Source organism: Anser brachyrhynchus (assembly GCF_964034855.1).
Source record: "Anser brachyrhynchus genome assembly, chromosome: 1".
Classification (NCBI taxonomy): domain Eukaryota; kingdom Metazoa; phylum Chordata; class Aves; order Anseriformes; family Anatidae; genus Anser; species Anser brachyrhynchus.
In genome coordinates, this window is record NC_137694.1 from 56,414,769 (window position 1) to 56,436,595 (window position 21,827).

Here is a 21,827-nt window from a genome sequence, read left to right on the forward strand (position 1 = left end):
ATCACGTCAAACCCGGTCAGCTTGGCAGCCACCAAGCCGCACTCCCACCTGTCCGCCCCCCGACAGAAATAGCAGTGAGCCAATTCCCCCGCGCCCCGGAGGGAGAAAATAGGGTGAGGGTGAAGGGTCCTCGCCCCGGGGTGGGCTCGGGGCATGCCAGGGGCAGCGAGGCAGATCCTGTGGATCGTGAGGTGATCCTCCCCGTGCAGCTGAGCTCGGCTCTGGGCTTGCTGCAAGGACGACGGCAAAGGCCAGAGGCAGAGCTGTGCGGGTGAGGTCGACGTGGGAGTGCGCGGGAGCTGGAAGTGGCGATTTGTTTTTCCACGCTCCCACCCAGTCGGACACTGGGAGGTGGCACAGGGACAGCTGAGGGCACCAGGGAGCCCTTTCACAGCAACTGTTTCTTGCACGTCTTCTTTAAGTGATTTATGGACTGTGAGGTGTATTTGGGTCTGGTCACGAGGCAGAGGGGGAAAGCAGAGGAGGTAGCTCGCCCTCTTGCTATTTTGAGATGGGCTGGAGCCACCTCCCCAGGAGACCATGCTAAAGCAGATAGCACCTGCCTTCGCTCGGCCCCCACGCCTTGCCTCCTCCCAGCACCACCCTGCCCTCATCTTCCTGCAGAGAGCAAATGTGGCTGCATGGTCGCACCCCTCTTCTCCCCCCCAAGGGTCTTCCCCTCCCCACGCCGGCAAAGACAGCACACGCATTTCTTCAGTGGAGGGTCAAGAGTTTGCTCCTTTAATGTGCAATAAAAAAGGCAACTCTCCCACATTCAACAAGAAATCCCACGAGCAGGAGCCCCAGGCTCGGCACCCTCCTCCCTGGCCGCTCCGTAGGATTAGGCAGGTTTGCGGTTTGCTCGGGAGGGTTTTGCTCCCCATGTGCAAAGGAGCTCCCGGCTGCTGCAAAGCTGCTTTTTGGTGTCGAATGAGTCTTGCTTCACCTCTGCGCTCACCAGCTGAACAAGCTACCCCAGCAACGGCACATTCTCAGTGGTGTAACAGTGCCTAAAGCCGCCAGCTTTAGGGAGAAAGCTCTCTGCCCCCAGCACACGGGGAGTTGCTAGCACTGGCTGCTCAGAGGCTCCGAGATCCTCCCCACACCACAGCAGGACACGGTGGAAGGCATCAGCGGAAGCAGCAAGAGGGAGGCGGGGTCATATCAGGGAAAGAGGGGAGGAAAGGATAATAAGGGGAGAATTAAATTAACTGCAGAGAGTTTGCTGAAGGCACACCCCACCCCAGGGCAGACAGCCCCTTCAGCCCGCAGACTGGGTACCGCTTGCAGCTCGAGCCCTGCGTGCAGCCAAGGGCTTTGGCAGCTGGCTGCTGTGCAACGGAAACGTGGGGGCTTGGGTAGGGCTCTGGATAAACTGATGGGGGAGAAGAGGAAGGGTTGTGAGTGGGAAGGTGTTGCATACCACAAGCACTTGTGCAAGAGAGGCTAGAGCAAGAGGGCCCCGCTACCATTAGTGTTTTTGCTCTGCCACCTCTAACGTCGCATACCCTTGCTGCTTTCCAGTCTAACAGTGGCAGGCAGCAGGCCGGGGACCCACTCTGTTGCGAGGGCTAGGAAAGAAGCAGGCAGGCACGGTTTCAGCAGCAGGCTGCAGCCTCTTGTGTTTCCTGGGCAAGATCTCTGACTGCCTCCCTGGAGAGGAGGATGGGGAGCTGCTTCTGCTTTGCCCACCTCGTACCAAAACCAAAAGCCCACACCTTCCACGTTCTCGAGCAGCTTTGAAAACCCCCTTCACAAGCCTATTGTGCGACATCCCTAAACACAACAATGGTTATCTGGAATCTGAAAGCAGCTTTAAAATAAAAACAACTCAAAGAGAAAACAGGAAGAGTGGAGGAAGGGGACAGAGTCCTTCCCCTGCTGGCCCCTGGTCAGAGGCGAGCGAAACAGCACACACAGCCTCTTGCTCCACAGCACACCAGTCAGTAGCATTCACAAGGCAAACATAGTGTCATCTTCCTTCGCTTGCTTCCGATGATGGCTGGCAGCAGGAGGGGAGACGGACGTGCCTGCTGAAGAGCTGGACAAATTGGGGAGTCGGTCCGCAACTTTTGCTCTCTCTTCCAGAAACTTGTCAAACTCTGGGACAAGAGCAGAGCATCAGCAAGGAGAGAGGTTTGTGGAAAAGCCAAAGTGCTGCCAGCTGCAGAAGGGGGTTGGCTGGTGACTCTTACCTTCACTGGTGACACCTTTTGCATCCTCGGACTCCCCCTAGGGAAGGAGAAGGGCATGGTTAGAGGTGAGGTAGGCAAAAGTACCTCCACAGGTGTGATTCTCTGTCTGCATGGAGGGAAATAAGATAGTGCTTCCCCTCTTCAGCAGTACAGACGTGTTTAAGTGGTCCTGAGCCCCAGCTCATTAGCTGTGCCTCCTAGAAGGCTTTTTATACTGATACGGTATCCCAGGCCCTGTGCCCTTGACTTTTCCTCCCCTGCTCCCTCCAAGCAGCCTGTGCCACACATTCAGCAGTGCCGGTGCTGTTGTGCACTGCCTAAGATCCAACCCCACAGACAGCTCTGACAGGACTGCTGCCTCCAGGAAAGCAGCCCCTCACTTACCACGTCAGTGGAGAGCCACTTTTCGATGTCTTCCATGAAATTGGCTTGGGGAACCGGCACCTGGGACAGAAGGAAAAAGAGGAATGAGGCCAAAAGAAGAGCGGATGTTCTTAAAACCCACTCTGCAAAAGGAAAGCCCAACTCAAAATCTAACCCTCTTGCCCCACCGTTCTGTCAGTTCAGGCCCTTCCAAAGGCGACTTGCAGCTGCAAAGCTCTCCCAGCTACCAATGGCTCACCTGCTTCCTCTGCCCCACCCACACCCAGGCACGCATAGCTTCCAGGATGCATGCCATTAAAAGCATCTGGGGTTTGGTACTTGGCTTTGGGGTATTAGTACAGGATGAGGCTTTCTATTCCAGTAAGGACCCACTAGGTGGAAGCTGGTTGCTTGTGTTAGGCAGCCAGAGAACAAGAGACGTGCTTTTGTCCACACCGCCTCCCTTCCACGAAACAGTGATGGTCTGATGTCAAAGTCTGTGGTGCTGAAGATAACGAATGTGCCAGGACTGGTACCACACTGAGGGGAAAAGGCACCTGGCAAGAAGTGATGCCCTGGTAAGATCATGAAGCACAGCAGAATCTGGCATCACACCAAACTATAGAAATGGATCCATCAAAGACAAAGTCCTCTGCAGTTAAAGTAAGTTTGACTTCCAGTAGGGAAGAAGCTAGCACAGAAGACTTTACATCCCTGGACAATTTAAGCAGCAGAGACAACTTTCTAATGGACAGAGATATCCTTGAAGGAAGCCAAGACCAATTCAAAACCCCGGATCCTTTTCTCCAGTCACAAGCTCCTGAACAAAGCTAAGCAAAGCTGAGCCCTTGCTAGAGGCTTCACAAGCAGAAGTGCCAGAGGGTATCTGTAGGAACTTTTTAATAGTCTCCTAGTACCTATAGCTCTCTCAGAAAACAGTGAGACCAAGAAGAAGAGCAATCCCTTCTCACCAAGGACAGGCAGACTTCCCCAAACCAGGTAGCAAGTTCAGAGAGTTATCACAGCTGGCAGAAGGGTGAGCGGGGATGGAAGAGGATGCGTAATATTGAGGAAGTTTCAAAGCAAAGTGGCTTTGTCTACCCACAGAGGAACTCTTTGGAGTAGAAGTGCGTTCAAGCCAGCTGGACAGCTTGTGGGGAAACTTCCGAGAGCAGACATCAGCCTAGGCAGTGTCCAGTTTAGGAAGGCAGGCTAACAAACTTCAGACCTGGGTGTGTCAAAACCTCAGCATGCCTGAGGTGGTGCAGTGCAGGAATTCCTGCTGCCGACAGACAAAATTCAACAGCTCGGAGGCTTGAACTCTTTAGCTACAAGAGAAGTCCTCCAACAGGATAAAAGCCAAAATAAGTTTTACTCCAAATGGGGCAGCTCATGCTGGGCAGGAGAGTCTGCAGAGGGAATGAATGGCAGCAGCCTTCCCCTTATTACCCTCGTTAGTGCCCTTGCTCCTGGGACACCCAGCCCGTAACAGGGCACCCCTTAGCTCAAAGAGCAGCACATGCTCTTTTGGCCTCCAAGCTCCTGGGATTTTTCCCTACAATTACGTATGCTTGAGGGAAGACCGACACTCTGCCTGCTTCCTTCCCAACCCTGGTCTCCAGGGCAGGGCTGTGCCATGTCAGTTTGCAGTCTCCTGATGTCTGCTGTGCATCCTTATGTGCCGTGCCAGTGGCACCCCTAGTTCAGCAGCCCCAGCCTCCTTTCTCCCTGCTGGCGCCCCACAGTCTCACCATTCCTTGCCGCACCATCCAGTTAGTCAGCTGGGCTCCATCACTGGAGGCACCAAACTCCCCCTGCTCGAGAGAGAGTCTGCACTGAACACTGCTCTTGCTGAGGGCGGGGGAGAGGGGAGGCAGTGGGTTTAGGGGGGGGGAAAGAACACGCTGTTACTGGTGGCCCACGTCTCTGACTGCAGAGAGGAGGCAAACGGACTTGGAAACCTGCTGAAGTGGAATAAAACATATATTTCCAAGTGGAAATTTCCTTGCAGATGTAAGGAGGCTATCCTGTTACTGACTAAGTCAAGTCCAGACTTTCCATAGTTCCCCACCTCCAGGGTTTAAAACATGAGGTAGAGAGCCCAGGGAGTGAATGCAGGTTGGTGGAGGTGAGGAGTTATCATCAGTCATGTTAATTGCTTGATTTTTTTCCAAACAGACTGCAAATTTATTGTGCTGCTGAGCAAGGAGGACACAACCACTCCTGGGGATGTACTAAAGGCTCTGTGGCCACTTACTGCTCCCGTGTTCTGCTGTCGGGCATCCAGGGCACCAGCGAGTCCTTTGGAGGCTTGGGGATCTTCGTACTTTACCCTGAAAGCACAAAGTTAGATGACAGACAGGTTGATAAAAAGCCTGAGAGTGGGGAGCAGGAACTCCTAAATATATACTCAGGGTTGCTGACTACATAACATTTCATCTCTTGTCACTCTGCTACCAAGAGCTTCTAGAAAGGTATGCAAAAAACCCCTACTAAAGACGAATATGGCCCACATAAAACAAACCAAACTGCTCACTGCAACATCACTGTGGGATACCAGAGGATAGCCCAGGCATACAACAAGAGGATGACAAGGCATCGTCTGAAAACAACCATCCAACAGACTAAAACACAGCCTTACAGAGCTAGGTGCATTGAACATGCCACTCATCTTCTCTGGGGTTGACTACAGAACAGAGGTGACTAACACAGACTGACCAGCAGCTTACAGTTGCAACAGAAAAGATTTGAGCAAGGAAGCCCCTGTGTACCCATATACCTTCACAGGCACAGCTCAAAACCACATCTTTAACCAAGACCACTCAAGAACTGATGGTGGCAAAGACTCACAGACTTATGCCACACAGGAGGTTAGGCTGGATGATCAGAATAGCCTGGTGTTGCTTCAGGGTCTCCAAATGCCTCGTTACAGCAACTTCTTTCCACACACAGACATGTCCCACCCCTCATCTCCCTTATTCCATTTCTGTGTCCCCGCTAAGCATCTACCACACACACTAACGCCACACGTCACCATCTGATCCATGCAGGCTGGAACAAACAGTCCATCCATGCTGGGAGAACGAAGCCTATCCCAGAAGCTCTCTGCAGGTCTCCCCTCCAGCTGCTCCCAGGCCCCTCCTTGCAGCTGTAGCAGACCATCACGTGGATCCGTTCTTGTTGAGGGCCAGGGGCTTGGGCCAGCGACGCTCAAACTTCTCGAAAAAGTGCTCATCAGTGAAGGGGCCGCTGTGGACGATGGCATCGAGGATGAAGTACAACGCTGCTATCATGCCACTGATGAGGAAGAACGGCAGAAAAGGCTTGAGGTGTTTCAAGCACTGCTTCGCAGAGATGCTCATGAAGCACGGGGAGTCAGGAACAGACCCCAGCTGCAAGAACGTCTTGTCCGGGAGCAGCAGGGAAATGGCTCAGTTCGGAGGGAGGGAGACGCTGACAGCAGAGGCTGGTGAGTGAAATGGGAAACCTGAGCCAGTGAGAGAAGAGGCTACCTGGCAGGGGCGCAAATGTGGGCAGATGGAAGGCAGAGAGGAATAAATAGAAGACGCCTCATTACAGCAAAGATCACAAGTCTCAGTGCGTTAAGGATTGCACCATGCCGGGAAGGATACGATTCCACCCCTGCCCAGCTCTCCCTCGGCCACCAGCACCGAGCACATACCAGAAGCTCAGATTTCAGCCCCAAACTGGAGGCTGTTGGCACCAGTGTTTTTGCCCTGGAATGCCTCTACCCTGAGGCAGCACACTCCACCGTGTGCTGGGAGCACCCTGCACGCAATCCTCTACCCGGGGGTTCCCAGCCCTTGAGTGAAGTGGTTCAGAGCTGCAAGTGGTGGGAGTCATGTTCAGCAAACAGGCTGAGCCCAAAAGAGCTGTCTGTGTGTGTAAGCACGGCTTCCCAACAGGCTGCCATGCTCCTAGCCCAGCAGTGCGGTGAGGGAGGTGCAAGGCCAGCCAGGCTCGTGGAGACAGAGCAGAGTGATCGGCTTGAGGAGCTCAGTGTTTGGACACGATCACCGAGAGTAAATCAAGCTGTGTGCTGCCCATGGGTTGCTAGAAGCAGTCTGAGACAAGGGAATGAAAGGAGACATCCTGATGAGGTCTTAACTTGCCACTGTACAACTGCAGAGGAAGGCACTCCGGGGGTGGAGATAAAGAGCACAAGTCTTGGAGGGCTGGAGGGAGCCCTGTGCCTGTGGACTCTACCGCTTGGTAACCTGTGGAGAACAGCGGGTGATTCTGACAGGCTAAACAGATCCAGTGCGCCAAAAGGATCCAGTCAGCACAGCTCTTGTTGGCTCTTCCCAGAACAAGGACTCAGGAATGCACTCTTTGCAGAAGAGCAAAGACCTCTTCAGTCCAGACGGGACAAGACACAACTCTTACTGCTTTCCATAAGGAGGTCTCAAACTTCAGTCCCATTTACCAACAAGGAAACTGAGGCACAGAGCAGTGCCCTGTCTTGCAAGCCACAGTGGATCGTGTTTTTCCTGCACTCCAGTTAAATAGTCTGTCCATTAGGCTCCACCGATATTCTGTGATAGCCAAGTTCAACACCTCCCCAGTCAGGGCACAGAGCAACTCCTGAGTTCACAGAGAGATAAGAAAACTCAGCCAGTCCCACTCCACACCTTCATCTCCTGACACTGAGCATCCCAGCACACGCAGCCCCCCATGCAGCGGTCAGGGACATGTACACACAGAGACCACTTCCTTTTCCATGTGCCCAGGACACTGTGAAGGGGAGAGTGCATTTCTGTCACGTCCGACTGCCTCCCAGGAGCTGCTGCTAGCTGAATTCACAGCCCCCGTTCCCCTGCACGCTCCCCACTTACAAGAAGGCAAGAACAGAAGGGGTGCTACACTCACTCTCTGCGCTGCTCAGCCAGCGAGCTGCCCCGGGTCATGGCAAACATGTCGAACTCTTCTTCCAGCTTGCCGGAGGTGTTGAGGGAGTGCAGCCCCGCACTCACACTGCTTGAGCCCAGGTCTGTGGGAGACAGAGGAGGGTGAGCAGGCAGGACGCAGCAGTGAATGGAGGGCCATGTGCTTGGAGTACTAAGTGGAAAGCCAGCATCAGAACAGGCTGAACTGCTCTAGGCCCACTCATCAATCCTGCCCCTCAGCAGCAGAACAGCGTATGCATGCGTTCAGTGTTGTGAGTGAAGTGACAGACTCAGTTTCTTCTTCATCTGCTCAGCAGGATATTTTTAGCTCAGTCTGGCAACAGCGGCATCGATTTACTGCGCTGATCCTGAAGGCCAGATGTTCCTTACCATTTAAGACAACACAGGGAATTGCTCCATAACCTGTGGAAGAGAATAACCTGTGCTTCTGGGCAAGCACCTCTGAGACAGACAAGTGGATTTTCATGACTTAAGTGTCACCTGAAAAACCCTGGCTTGAGAAATATCTCCACTGGCTTGTTTGTAAATACAGTCTTCCTGATTTTCTGTAGCTGCACCCAAGCTCTACTGAATGTGCTCAGAGCCAGTGAGAGAGCTTCAGGCACCACTGTGTACGGTGTTGGTATGTCCTGAAGGCCATCAGGACATACCAGGCTTTTTGACAACCTGTCAAGACTTGGGCCCTGAGCCCAAGATGCTCATGGCTGCCTTTGCAGTACAGCTCAGCAGCTTTTTTGCTCCCGGACACCACACAGCAAGAGGCAACTGCACTGCTGCTAGGGATAGGAGCGGGAGCATCTTTCTCCCTTTCCCAGCTGGAAAGCCCAGTCCTTAGCCACAGCCTAATGCTGAGGTCCTCCTTAAGTCATGTCCATCTCCTGCACAACCTGAGGTGTGGATGCTGAGACATATGCTTGTGTCCCTCGGAACATACATAGGTTTCTTCACGAGTTTATTAGTTGATGATATACCCTGTTTCTCTAGGTTACTTTCTAAACATAGCTAATTTATTTTAGAAGGTGATTCAAGGGTATTAAAGGATTCTCAGAGTAGCACGGGAGAGGGACTGAGGGGAGTACTACATGGCAACATACTCATTCCAGCCAGCTGGGAGGAGAGGTTGTTGGTGACTTCAGGTTGTCTCGCTGCAGAAGGAGTACTGGGTCCCAGGTCAATCAAGCTGTTCTGTGCCTCAGCTGGTGCCTTTGGAGAAAAAATGGAAGATGGTGAAGAGTTTGTTAGGTTTGGACACCTCGACCCCCTAGTTCTAGTTCATTAACACTGGAGAGGAAAGCCCTTCTGTACCCATCAAAAGATATCGTCTTGGGAGAACGGGGGCAGTGATGGGAGAACTGGCTGGGAATAGTGTCCCAGGGCAGAAGGCGCCTTGGCAGTCAGCCTCCCAGCTCTGCTGGATGTCCATAGGTTGGGTGCTGCTCAGACAACAGGGCAGTGATGACACAGGGAGGTTCCTTTGGAAACTGGTCCCCTCGATGCTCAGCACCCGGAAAACACATCTATTACTGGTCTGTCCTTATTCTTTGGGTGAGGGGAAGGGGCCCACTGCCAGGGAGGGAGAGGCTAGCACTGGGAGCTGGACTGTCCTGCACACCAGTGTGGTCTGGTGCAGCTGAGCAGGAAGAACAAAGCCTACAGCTTTCAAGTGGGGCAGACTGGATCCCTTTCCAACTCAGCAGGACACAGCAGGTACTGCAGGATGCAAATTGAGCTGTACAGAAGGCAATAGCTCTGAGTTACCTTAACAGGCTGTCCTGTCCGAAGACGCTCAAACCTGCAAGAAAAATAACAGGACATGACAAGATGAATTTCAGTAGCGTGTGCTTGTTCACCCTCAATGCAACAGATTCCTCAGTAAGGCCTGGCGTAGTTTGTCCCTTCCTACATACTTGGAAAGGGGGAGCATGGTTCAGGGCCCAATTCTCCCCCCTAGACAGAAGACACCACAATGGAGCCCACAGAGTTCATGTCACCAAAGGTGTGGTTTGAGGAAGCTTCTTGTGATACTCCATAGCTAATTCTAATCAAAATTGTTCAAACCTAGCTCTCCTTCAGACAGACTCAAGGGACCAAATTTTCCAGACTTCACTCTAGCAAGAGATGAGTTTGGTGAAACGGAGGAAGAAGGTGCAAATTCCACCTGGTTAAGTCCTTTCTGCGCCTGTCTGCCTCAGAGCTAGAAAACTGTCTCTTTCCACGCAGTTCCTTCCTTCTTCTGGTTTGGGTTTACATCCCACCAACAATACAGTATCTTAGAAGGGGCAGGAATAAGTCCGCAAGAGGTAAGAATTGGGTCTTTTTTCAAAGATGGGTGGTACAGGCTGACACCTTAAGCATTACATTCATGGGCAGATCAAAAGGGTGGAATAGAAGGCAACCAAAGGGCAGTCAACTCCTGGGGAAGAGCAGGGCAAAGAAGGGAGACAGGTACCTTTCATGGCGTAGAAACACGTTGTTGAGGTTGTCATTGATGAGGAGTAGCTCCTCGGTGAGCTGCTCATGGAGGACACGGGGAATCAGTTCCAACACACGCTGTTGCATGGCTCTGCATGTACGATTCAGCTCCTGCTCACAGCAAGTGAAAGTTACCACAAAGGTCAAACTAAGGCTGAGCACTTGCAGATTTGGAAGTGTGACTGGGACAGACAGACCTGAGAGCCCATGGGAGCCTATCAGCAAGTGTAGAGAGGGAACAGATACTGATATGAGATTTAAACTGAATATGAGCTTTACAGTTTTTGGTTTGCACTCTCCTCACAATAATTGCATGCCTCTTGTTTAACATATCTTTCAGAAATAAAGGCCCTCAGGGATTACAGGTCCTTATGTGAGACAACTCCAACCTCAACAGTGCAACTTCCCTTGGCCATTTAAACTCCACCTCCCCTGTGTCTCCCTTATCCCTTCACACCCCGATAAGCCCCACACTAAACTGTCCACTTCAGTTGTTCCCCGTGCCTGTCATGTGTATCAAGTCATTCCTAAATTGAGCTCCATGTGCCAGCCCTCTGCCCACCAGCACTGCCTTCTGTTCCTTACTTGCAGCAGCTCCAGGTCGGAAGTCTCAGCCTGGGACGGCACCAACTCTGTCAGCATCTCCGACATGACCTTCACGTTCCCGTTCACTACTTCCAGCTCGCTGCGCAGCTTCCCGATCTGCAGGAGGGAGGGGAAGCGTAATTGCTCAGCCTAAAAGGCTAGGGGGATAGATAAGGTAGCTCTGAATGGCAGCACACAGCATGTGCGTGTTCACAGAGCCAGAGGGAACGGCCACTGGAGAACTCATTTGTCACTGCTTAGTTTGGCTCCTGGGAGCTCCCAGCAGAAGGAAGCCCCATTACTCACCATCAAATTCATTTGCTGGTAAAAGATGCCAGGCTCTCACCAGGGACCTCTGCCACTATGCCTAACCTTGAATTTCAACAGCCAGCACAGGATGCTGTTATGATTCAATCTTTCCCCAGCTAGCGGCTCCTGCGTAGCAGCCACTCAAATCGTTTCATTTCTGAAGCAGCGGAAGAGGGGAAAAAATGAATTTCCATTCAAAAGGTGAGGCTGGGCTAAGTGTGCAGTTGAAACTTTTTCTCTCTGGTTTCAGAGGCTACTAATGAGCCCCTTGAGAGCAGCTTCTAGCCTCTGTTCTGTGAGGGGCCGCAACCTACCAACAGCTGGAGGATTAGTGCTGAACCTGCTGTCATGTGAAGTCAGGGTGAGGAAGGAGAAAACAGGATGGGGAAACAACTGAGAAAGCCCTGGCCTTTGCAAGCCGCATAACTAGATAGGGTTGATTTACATAAAGTCAGCAGTGAGGCAAGATAAACAAAGACGATAAGGAGGCACGCACTGAGCAAGCTTACATGGCACTGCACTGCTCTGCAAAGACCTCGCTCAAAGCCTGTGTGTCTCAGTTCCCCTCTTCCCTGCAGCCAGAAGATCCTCCCTATACCTGCTGGCAGCCCTGTCTTCGGAAAGTAAAACCACTCTGTGTGGTATCCCAGCTCATCACTATGACCACAAAGGAGCTCTGGTGAGCCCGAGAGGGATGATGTTTTAGAACAACTCCTTAAGGACAGAGGCTGGGGAAGGACCAGGGCAGCAGTCCCAGGAGAGCACTTGTGAAACAGCCCCCAGGTGGAGGCACGGTCAGCAGCACCACGGGGTCTGTGTCCAACTCACCTGCTCTGGTGTGGGTGTGATGGGCGCCTCGCTGGGTGTCTCTCTCCCAGCGGGAGGGGTGACAGGTTGGAGGATGGACTCTATCTGCTGCGGGGAGTTGACCACAGGTGAGTTCTGTCCGGACTGAGAGTTGGAGTTGTACACAGTCTGTGGACAGAGGTGGGAAAAGTGGCAGAAAGAAGATGTTAGACACTCCCAGCTGACAGGGTAGTGCAATTATGAAAGAAACATTGATGTCAACTCCCCATCTGCTTTCAATAGCTCTTCCAGCTTCTCTGCCTTACCTCCCCCACATATCTTGCCCTGTAGCTGTAGTCACCATAGCCTTGCAAAGAGGCTTTCCTGCAGCTTCTCCCTCCTCATTTCCTCTAAATGCGACCTAAAGCTGCTGCAGTGCCCTCACAGCTCCAGAACAGTAGCAGCCCAGCTCCCTTCTCCTCAGCAATGCTCCCATACCCTCCGTGGTGTGTGGATGGGTGACAGCATGTCCAGATCAGTCATGGGGAACTCCAGGCCTTTCCGTCTAAGATCTTCATAGACAGCCACGACACCAGTCAAGTCCGGTGAGCTGCGGAAAGCATCCGCCCAGGACTGGGGAAAAGGAGACAATGCAGCCCATCGTCATTTGACAGTGCACAAACACCTAAAGGCAAACACTCTCTGAACTGGTGCAGATGCTCGCTCTTCTTGGCTCACCTGGATGAGGGTCAGCACCTTGTCGTGCACTATGGCAGGTGGATTGTTCTTCGGCAGGATTGTTCTCACCAGGACGCTTTCCACAAAGTCCTGGCTGGCCACAAGGACATGGAAGCGATGGCCACAGTTTTTGACGCATGTCTCCAAGACCTTTGAAGGCAAAGAAGCATTAGCTACAGCCTTCCCTGCCTGCACGTGTTACCCTTGTTGTCTTTGGGTACCCATGTCTTTGCAGTCAAGGACTCAGCTTTACAGCAGGATATCACAGAGCTGAGAAAGAGACCTGATCACTCACCGTCAAAGCCAGCATAACTTCATGGAAATTCTTATTCCCTACAATTCTCTTCTTTATGGCTCGGAAGGCATCTTTGGGTCTGCAGGAGAAATCAGATGGAGAAAGATCATCAGAAGGTTGAGACTCACCTAGGGAGAAAGAGGCGAAGTAAAACAGCCACTGGCATCTAGAATCTCATACTCAGTGGTGACCATTCCCCCACCACGTTTTCAGTGTGGCCTGAAGCAATGACTGGTAAAGCAGCTTCTGCCTGTGGTTCTGCAACAGGAGCGGGGTCCTGCTGGTGAGTGCTGTTGCTGAAACTGGAGGCTTTTGTGTTATTGTCTGCAACAATCCAAGGTATATAGACAAAACAGAGGGGAGAGTAAATACAAAAATAGAAATTTGCTGCTTGGGGATAGAGCAAAATCCCTCAGCAGAGATGCCAAGAAAGGAACACGAAAAACTTGGCATGGGTTAGAAACAGGAAGAAGAGAGAGAGAGATGAAACAATTCCTGTTATGTTTAGAGAGATGCTTGTTAAACAAAATCTCCCTGGAGGAAAGGAAGCTAAAAAGAAGCAGGGGAGATGCAGTGGCAAAATCTTGCATATACTGCAGGTAGACAAGAGAGAAGCAGCATAGCAGGGCCTCCTTAACCCCTCTCAGAGGGGAGAAATACTGTGGTCTAAGCCCACTGTGGTTCTGAGAGAGGGCATGAATGGACTAACATGCTCCAGTAGATCACGGGAAAAGAGACTGGGCTGGAAGAGCAGCAGGGCTGCAGAGCAATAGTGAGATGGAAACACTGAGGTAATGAGGAGGGCAGGAGTGGATCGGATCAGCGGGCAGCAAGGCCGCAATGGATGGCTATTAGCAGGAGAATGGGAGAGACCTCCACGCCAGGAGGGTACAGCTGTGTTAGCAGCAACCCAGAATTGAAATACTAAGTGGTGACAGCTCAGGACTGAGAACTGTTAGCAGAGACAGGCATATCTGCACCATGGGGATAGCAGGACTGGAAAACAAGGGGTGACAGATCTGTAACTAGAGACATTTGACTTTGTTAACATACAACTATGAAGCAGAAAATTGGGCTAGCTAATCCTGTATCAGCTTCACTGCGGGGTGGGACATGAGTGAAACCTACATCTTCTACTCTATGTATCACCTTCTTTTCTACATGCTGTTCTTGACATCTCCACTGTGAGAGGGAGCGGTCCCTCTTGAATTCACTGGCAAATCCCCAGGTACAGAGTTAACACGGCTGGCAGATTTCTGAACATCCCACCCCAGGGAGAGGGAGACAAGGGCTCTCCTACCCACTTTGCGCATGTCTGAGTGACTGTATATGGAAATAGCTGAGAACATAACCCCAGCAGGACTCGCACTGTCAGGGGACTGAATAGCAGCCTGAGATTTTCCTCTCTCCACAGTTACTGCTCTGGAGATTTCTACATTCCCAGAGGACAGAGGGGGATGTGAAGGAGAAATAAACCAAAGTAAAAGTATTGCAAATATGCCTTTGGGAGATGGGAGACAGCCTGGCTTGGATCTAGGTTTCTCTGGGGACGCTGAAGGTCTGTTTGAATGGCTCCCTCTGCTCACAAAGATTACAGGGAGCCCTCTAACAGCTGCTCTTGACAGCCTTGCTGTGTCTCTAGATCTCCCAGCAGAGTCTCGTCTAAGGGACTGTTGGGCAGCCTGGCTTATTACCTCCACCACCGCATGCTACCACTGTAGCCTAGAGATATAGTGTTACAGGGAGTGTGCTGGGACCTGCTGCTGGAGGAGAACCCTTGCCAGCTCCCTTACCCTTCTTCAGTCTCGTTAATGATATCGCAGATCTCCATGTTGAGAGCCCAGTCCTCGTTCCGCAGGGATCCATCGGTAGCTCTCTCTGGAAAACAGAAACCAAGACAGGACAAGGCTAAGAGTGGCCCTGGGACTCTCACGGCTGCTGTTCAGCTGTCACTGCACCCCAGAGCCCAGCCTCCTTCTCCCTGGCTTCCACCATCAAATGTAATCAGGTGAATCAGGCTGCAAAGTCTGAGCCACCAAGTGCTTCCCACTAGGTGTCACCACCACAAAGCACATCGCTGGCTGGTGCTGGGACAGGCAGTCGCTCAGCTCTGCGCACACCACGCATGCTACGAACTCACAGACATGCACCGCATGATCCCTGGTGTGTACACACAAAGTGGGAGGGCCTCAGCAGAAAATGCATGACTTCAGCTCCACAACTGGAGAAATGGAGGCTTATTTGCTTTGCTGCTGCACGGCCAGCAAAGGAAACCACGAGTTTGGCCTGCTCACACTGCCATGGATCGAATGTCAGTGGCGTTGCTTTTAGTTGCATCAAGTTAATGAAACAAATGAATCAGTCCCTTTGCGTACATATATAAAGTGCCTATCACCACATTGATATGGTGTTTCACAAGGGTCACCTTGCTTTCACATGGGTTCTACAAAAATAAACAACAAACATAAACAAACGAAATGGGACCTTCTCTTGTTTAACATTTGCTTCTTTCCCCTGAACTTCTGGCCTCTGGGGAATATGAGCAGAAGAGGACTGCAGGCTGAAGTCGAAGCAATATTGTTTCAGCTTTGACTGTGTCCCCTTTAATTAGGAATTCCTCAGTCAGCCTTGATGTTATTCAAGGCAGAGACTTGGGCAACAAGCAGCTATTAGTAGAGAACACCAGTGCCTCCACCCTGTAATCAGCTGTCTCTCGGCCCCAGCCACATGGGCTGACTGATGCCTTTAGGGACACCACCGGCAGCTGGGGGGAAAGAGAACCCGCCAGTGGGGTGGGCAGGACCAGGCACTCTCCAGACCGCAGGGAAACACTGAGATATAGCAGAAGGCAAGCAGCGGGGAAAAGCCATCTTTCCAAGTTCTCCCATCCTATAAAATGCCTGACAGCAGTGGAACAAGACAAACAAAAGAAGCCAGACCAGTTCAGCACCTACCAGGTGCTCTTCTGGATACCCAGTGCCTCCATTTTCAAAACTGCTGTCCCTGCACAATCTGGAGCTGACCCTTGCTGCTGTGGGTCCTCTAGCTCTTCAGGGGGAACCTCCTCTGCAGAGTTGCCTCTTCCTGCTTGACCCAAATAGCCAATGATCCTTCTGTGGGACTGAAACGAAGTGCCCACTCATGCAGTGGTAATGGGATGGGGGCCAAAACATGGCAAAAAGATTTCTAACTCCCGCCTGCCTAGGTAAGCACATCCATCATGTTTTGTGATGTTATGTTTTTGAGGATCAGTCAGAAAGCTGTTCACAGCTCTCTGCAACACAGCCTCTCTTGTACACTTGTCCTTCCCACAGATTGCACACCACAGCATGAAGCGCCCTGTATGAATCTTATCATAATGCAGACGCCACCTCTTCTGTTGACTGCAAAACCTACTGATTACACCGTGGTTAGGTTGATTACATTGTGGCCACAACCAGATGGAAGAGGGCAAACAAGGCAAGGAGAGTGGCAAGGAGAGTTTTCCACCTTTCTGTAGGTCTGGCTACCACCATAATATCCTGAAGGCTTCTTGATTCAGGTGAACTTCTCTCACTTTGGTCATTCAGATGAACTTTCTGTCACTCATGCCACAGAGGAATCCTGGCCTCTGCAGATATAAGCTTCCTCACTGAAGCACGAGGTAGCATCACATTGAGTGATGTGGTGGAGAATATATTCAGGGTGGTCTACATGGACTACAGGGGTGACTGTCTGGTGTACCATACAATACACAGGGGAAATGTTTTCTGTCAGGGCAAACCTGGGATCAGGACTCTGATGGATGTGGTGCATGTGGTCACAAAGCCACACTTTGCTATCGCTCTCCTCTGGCATGCTGAGGGGCACCTCCTTCTCAGGATGCACCTCAGTTTAAACTCCAGCCTCCCCAAAAGTTCCTGTGTACTGTTTGTTGCCTCTGGCAACGAAACTCACAAATCAATTGCACGGTCTTTGCTCTACCAAAAGGAATTCCACATCCATCCTTCACACTCCTGAAGAAAAACACTGCACGTGGAAGGAAAAAACACAGCTTGGGAACACGGTTGAGCCTGCTGGGAAGCTCCAAGCTACAAAAGAAACCAGGGACGAAATTAAAACAGAATTTAACCTTCAAATCTTTGCTGTTCAAAAACCTCCCCAACCCCTCTCATCCTCCTGTTTGCCCTACATGAGCGTGAACAGACTGCAAACACACTTCCCTGTGCTCGGTGCTACTCTGCAACCTCCTCCCCTGCCCTCTTTTTCCTTCCAAACGCGCTCCTCCTGCCAAGGCTGGGGAGCAGGTTTGCTTTCCAGAAAGGAATGCAAACAAACCGTGTGTGCTCCCTCACCTGGCCGGCCTGTACGGGAAAGTGGGGATTCCTCAGAGGTGACACACAGCCCCACAGCCACCCCACAGCGGTGCTGTGATCCTGCGACCGTCACCTCCCTTCTGACAGCGGTCGGTGAAAAGCTGCAGGAGAGCAGCTGCCGTAAATGCGACACGCAATCAGAAAATATGGAGGTGGAAGAGCAGAATTAGGGCATATGGAAAACAGGAACGTGACCACACGACATTTCCAAGGACAAAGCACTTGAATTTACCAGCAGAGATTAAGGCCTGGCCTATCTGGCCTTGGGGGGGCTGGAGCTAATGCCCTCTAAATCCTCCTTGCTTCTAAGCACTAAGGGACTGCCCAAGCCTAGTATATGTTGGAGTTTTCTCTGAAAATCCTGAACTTTACCCTTTTGCTAAAGCCTGCAGAAGGGAAGGAAACAGAGTCTACTCATTAGCGATGTGAAGGATCAGGACAGCGGGCCCTGTTTCACGAGCTGTAATTCACACACGAGCCGTCTGCTCCGCATGAAATCTGAGCCCGGGGACGCCAACAAGTCCCTAAAAACAGCGAGGACTGGAAGCAGGGAATGGCTGCCCGCCCAGCACTGCCTGGCAGGGCTTATCAGGCAGCTTCTTCATGTGGCAAGCTGATCCCGACCTGCTGCAGGGTATGCCTGGTGGGGAGGTTATCGGTGGTGTATCAATGCTGTCTTCTTCAAAGCCCGACACCAGCTGGCTGTGGACCACGCAGAGTGCAAGAGGCCCTCCACGGGCCCGCCTCAAAGCCATGTTGTTTTGGCAGCCAGGCTGGCTTCCCGGGTGTGACAGCACCGGGGTTTGTCTGCTTCCAGCGTGCTGCCTCGCTAATTGCTCACCTCAACCCAGAGCCGCTGAGGGCTGTGGTACGGGGTCAAAGCGAAGCAAAGCGATGGCTCTTTCTTCCCGGCATCTGATGCACTCCTGCTGACTGTAACTAAGTCATAAAAGCTATCTGTAGCCGTGAGATAAGAAAGTATTCTGAACTCGGCATAACTGGTACACCGGAGCTGTACCTTGCTTTGTGTCACGGATGAAGTTCGTGGCTTTGTTCTTTACAAGCCTCCTGCCTCTTCCCTCATGGCAGGGAGAGCCCACTGCCGGGCTGGCAATGCCACCCAGCCATTCCCAGGGGCGATACTAAGCAGGCTCCAGCTCCCTTTGCTCTCCTTCAAAGGTCTGAAGCATCCATAGCCAGACAAGCAGTGTTCAGAAACCCTTCACAGAATCATTCAGGTTGGAAAAGACCTCTAAGGTCCATGCTTTAACCTAGCACTGCCAAGTCCACCATTAAACCATGTCCCTAAGCTCTACAACTACACGATTTTTGAAGACCTCCAGGGATGGTGACTCAACCACTTCCCTTGGCAGCCTGCTCCAATACTTCACAACCCGTTTGGTGAAGAAATTTCTCCTAATGTCCAACCTAAACTTCCCCTGGTGCAACTTAAGGCCATATCCTCTGGCATGCTCCACTGCAGCTCGTCAGAGACCAGTGCCCTGCTCCAAGTCAGGCCCTTAACCAGGATGCCTTCAGCACTCCGTCCCACTGGCTTTAAATTTCTTGGCAAAGCATCAGGCACCTTCTCACCAATTTCAATAGGTGTTTGAGAGCACCTGCATTTTGTTGCACAAGACAGCAGAAAGTAATGCAACAGCCCTTTCTCCCAACCTCCCTTCAATTTGTAACAACGGATAGGCCCAATTCAGCATCCTGGCCCAGATCAGCATCCAGCACAGTTGCCTTGCTAAGCCTCATGCTTTCACTTTCCACAATGAAACTTTAGCTCCAGCTCAGGTGGGATTCCACCTTTCAGCCCTGCTGTACTTCTCCGAAGATGGAGGAGACAACTTGCTCACAGAAGGGTGCAGGGACATCCGCAAGGTGGGACCCAAATGGCTGTGGGGATTTTTCTGGCAGACTGTGTTTTATCTGCTCCTCTCCCTCACCCATGAGCACAGGCATGTGCTTTCACCTGCTCCCTCTTTCCAGTCTCAGCCTTCCCTGGTTCTCATGCTTAGCTCACCCCCCAATAGCAAAATCTCCTCTCCATCTCTGTATTATACCTTCACTTCTCTCCCTTGCTGGCCTTCACTCACTGAAATAACCTCTCTCTGTCCCTTTCAGTACTGCTATAATTACTAGCTATTCTAGGCTTCAGGGTTCAGGAGAGAGCACTGGTGGTTTCCTCTCCGTTCTCTCACTCCGCCTTGTTACTACTAGAGCACCTCCTTGAAATTAGATTTTCCATTCTTTATTTAGCTCCATTTACCTAATTTCCGTTTTTCTTTTAGCTCCTAGATAGAGGCCAAGTGGGTTACCCTTTCAAGGGTAAAATCCAAACAACAATGCTTCAGCACTCTGAAAATTTCTCCATTGGTCAGAAATACTTTATTTCAATTAAATAAGTCTGTATTCATCTTACTTAGGAAGAAATGTTATGGTCTGAAAATAAGGCAAAGGCAAATTCCATGACTATATCTCAAGATTGGGAGTAAGAAGGTGTAAACTTACTCCTCTGCAACTGACTCATAATCACTGAGATTATCTGAGTATCCATTTTGATTATTTGAGTATCCATTTCCCTGACAGCAAAATACATGGGATTTACTACATTCTAATTAATGAAGGAATTTGAAAACGTCACTGCAATGTGCCACAGAAGTATTTTTTATTTTTATTTTTATTTTTTATTCCATAGCCTTGATCTAAAGCTGTTTTAGACTTTATAAACTGTATCAGACACATATGACTTCGCCCAAGTAATTTACAATGATGTCATATCAGCTTTCTGCAGACAGCCTGCAGCAGCAGCACTGTGTAGGTTTGGTGATCAGACTCACGGGTTCACTATGCAGCTGCCACAGACCTACTAAACAACTTTAGTAAGTCATGTTCGCATCTCAAATTAAATAGAGAAAATAGCATTTAACTGTATCCCCGGCATGTTAGGCAATGTTCAAAAGGAGAAAACATTCATATTTATAGCCACCAGCCCTTTTAAGTCCTCCACACCTCAGTTCCTTTCTCGTACGCTGCAAGTCCTCCACCCCATTGGACTCCAATGACCCCAATCAACGGCAATCATTAAGATTTCTCTACTGTCACACCTCTGATACAGAGGACTCTAAACTCCTGTTTGACAACACTCTTGAAATACTTTCTTTCTCTTCTTTGCTGTTGGTTTGTTGCTTGAAAATCCCTTAAGAGAAGTAAAGCCTAGCGAGGAAACCACTCACAATCTGACTACTATACCGATCGGAAGATCTGCAGGGCATGTAGTAACCCGTAACACCAAAAGATGACTTCAGTTTGCCTATACCCAAACATAACAACGTATCTGATACGCTGGCTGGAGGAATCAAAGAGAGTCATTCTGGAAAGGGCAGGAGAATGCTTCTCCTGGAAAGTGTGATGAAACATGTGACTGTCATCTGGGCAGGCATTACAGATAGTTTAGAGCTTTTTCTTACTGAAAACCTTCCCTGGTATCGCTTTGGTCAGTGAGAGCCTCTGAAATAGGCAGCACTTAAAAAAAGCATTTCCTAAAGCAGCTGCTGGCTGCTCCCTTCCCGCCCCATCTACGGCATGTTGTTCACCCATGCGAGTGTGATGAATCAGGGGCTTCATGGAGGAACAGAACAAAGGTCTACACAAGTGACGGAAAGCAAGAGCGGGCATTTGCATAAACGTACAAACGGCCATTATATGAGATGGAGACATTGAACAGGCAGCATCAATAATATTACTGCATCAATATATGATATACATCAATATGATATACACCAATATATGATATACATCAATATATATATTATACAGCATCAATAATATTACTGCAAGCGCAACCTGAAGACATTTAAGATGATACAACATGGGAAGAGAATAGCTTCTTTATTGTAAGCATTTTAAGAACCGCGTCTCTGTTTTGAGACCAGTGTAGCTGTTTGTGGTCTTATTCATTCTCTCAGGCCTCCGTGGTGGGAAGCTCAGGGCTGGCGGCCTCCCCTGGGGCTCACCCTGGGGGGAGGCACACGTCGCCCACCAGCCGTGCCACAAGATGGCCACGCCAAGCCCTCCCAAGCCCCCTCCTCGGGCAGCCCCCAGGCCTGTAATGGCCGCCACCCGCCGCCCCGTCCCCCCGGGCAGGGCACGGGGGTCTTCCCGCCCAGGTGCTGATAGGTCGCTGCGGCTGGAGCCCAGCCAATCAGCAGCCCCCCTCCCAGCGAAGACCCCCGGCGAGGTGCAGGCGGGAATGGCCCCGAGCCAATCAGGGAGCTCGGCGCCGCGGGGGGGGGGCGTGGCTCGGACCCCCGCGCCCCGTCGCCTTTAAGCGAGGAAACTTCGCCTCGCCACCTCGAGACCCCTGCGCGCCGCGATTGGCCGCCGGCGGCGCCTCCTCGCGATGCGCGCTCTCTATTGGCCCAGAGCGCCTGCCAGTCAGAGCGGAGCTCCCCTCTCATAGGCCGACACCCCGCGGGGGGGCGGGGGCGGACGCTTCCCGGAGGAGAGGGGTCCTGCCGCGGGCGGGCGGGCTGCACACCCGGGGTCGGGGGTGTGTGTGTGGGGGGGCCACGCGCTGGCGCGGTAGCGCGCGCGGGGAGGCGCGGGGGCGCGCGCGCGGGTCTCACCGATGCGCTGCCCGACGGGGGAGCTGAAGGGATTCCCCAGCAGAAAGTCCATCGCCGCCGCGGTCAGCTGACTGCGCCGGTCACGTGACCGCCGCGCCGGGCCGGGCCCCGCCGTGACGCCAGCGGCCGCCGCCCGGCCCGGCCCCGCCGAGCTCCCCCCCCGCCCT

The 21,827-nt window shown here is 51.7% G+C and overlaps 1 protein-coding gene across 2 annotated transcripts; it reads right to left on the reverse strand.

Moving 5' to 3' along the window:
- Positions 1–709: 709 nt before the first annotated feature.
- Positions 710–21,813, reverse strand: TOM1 (target of myb1 membrane trafficking protein). Of its 2 annotated transcripts, XM_080576953.1 has the most exons (16): positions 21,661–21,813; positions 14,465–14,549; positions 12,672–12,750; positions 12,377–12,526; positions 12,137–12,271; positions 11,681–11,827; positions 10,544–10,660; positions 9,936–10,069; positions 9,245–9,278; positions 8,581–8,689; positions 7,449–7,569; positions 4,816–4,891; positions 4,310–4,372; positions 2,580–2,639; positions 2,196–2,232; positions 710–2,102 (listed from the first exon to the last, which is right to left on the reverse strand). In XM_080576953.1, exons 1-16 carry the CDS (start codon positions 21,710–21,712, stop codon positions 1,954–1,956), a joined length of 1,548 nt encoding a protein of 515 aa, XP_080433079.1. In that variant the 5' UTR covers positions 21,713–21,813; the 3' UTR covers positions 710–1,953. The 2 variants fall into 2 exon arrangements, with proteins under 2 accessions (XP_080433079.1, XP_080433080.1); XM_080576954.1 differs by lacking the exon at positions 4,310–4,372 and having other exon boundaries at positions 21,661–21,812.
- Positions 21,814–21,827: the final 14 nt, after the last annotated feature.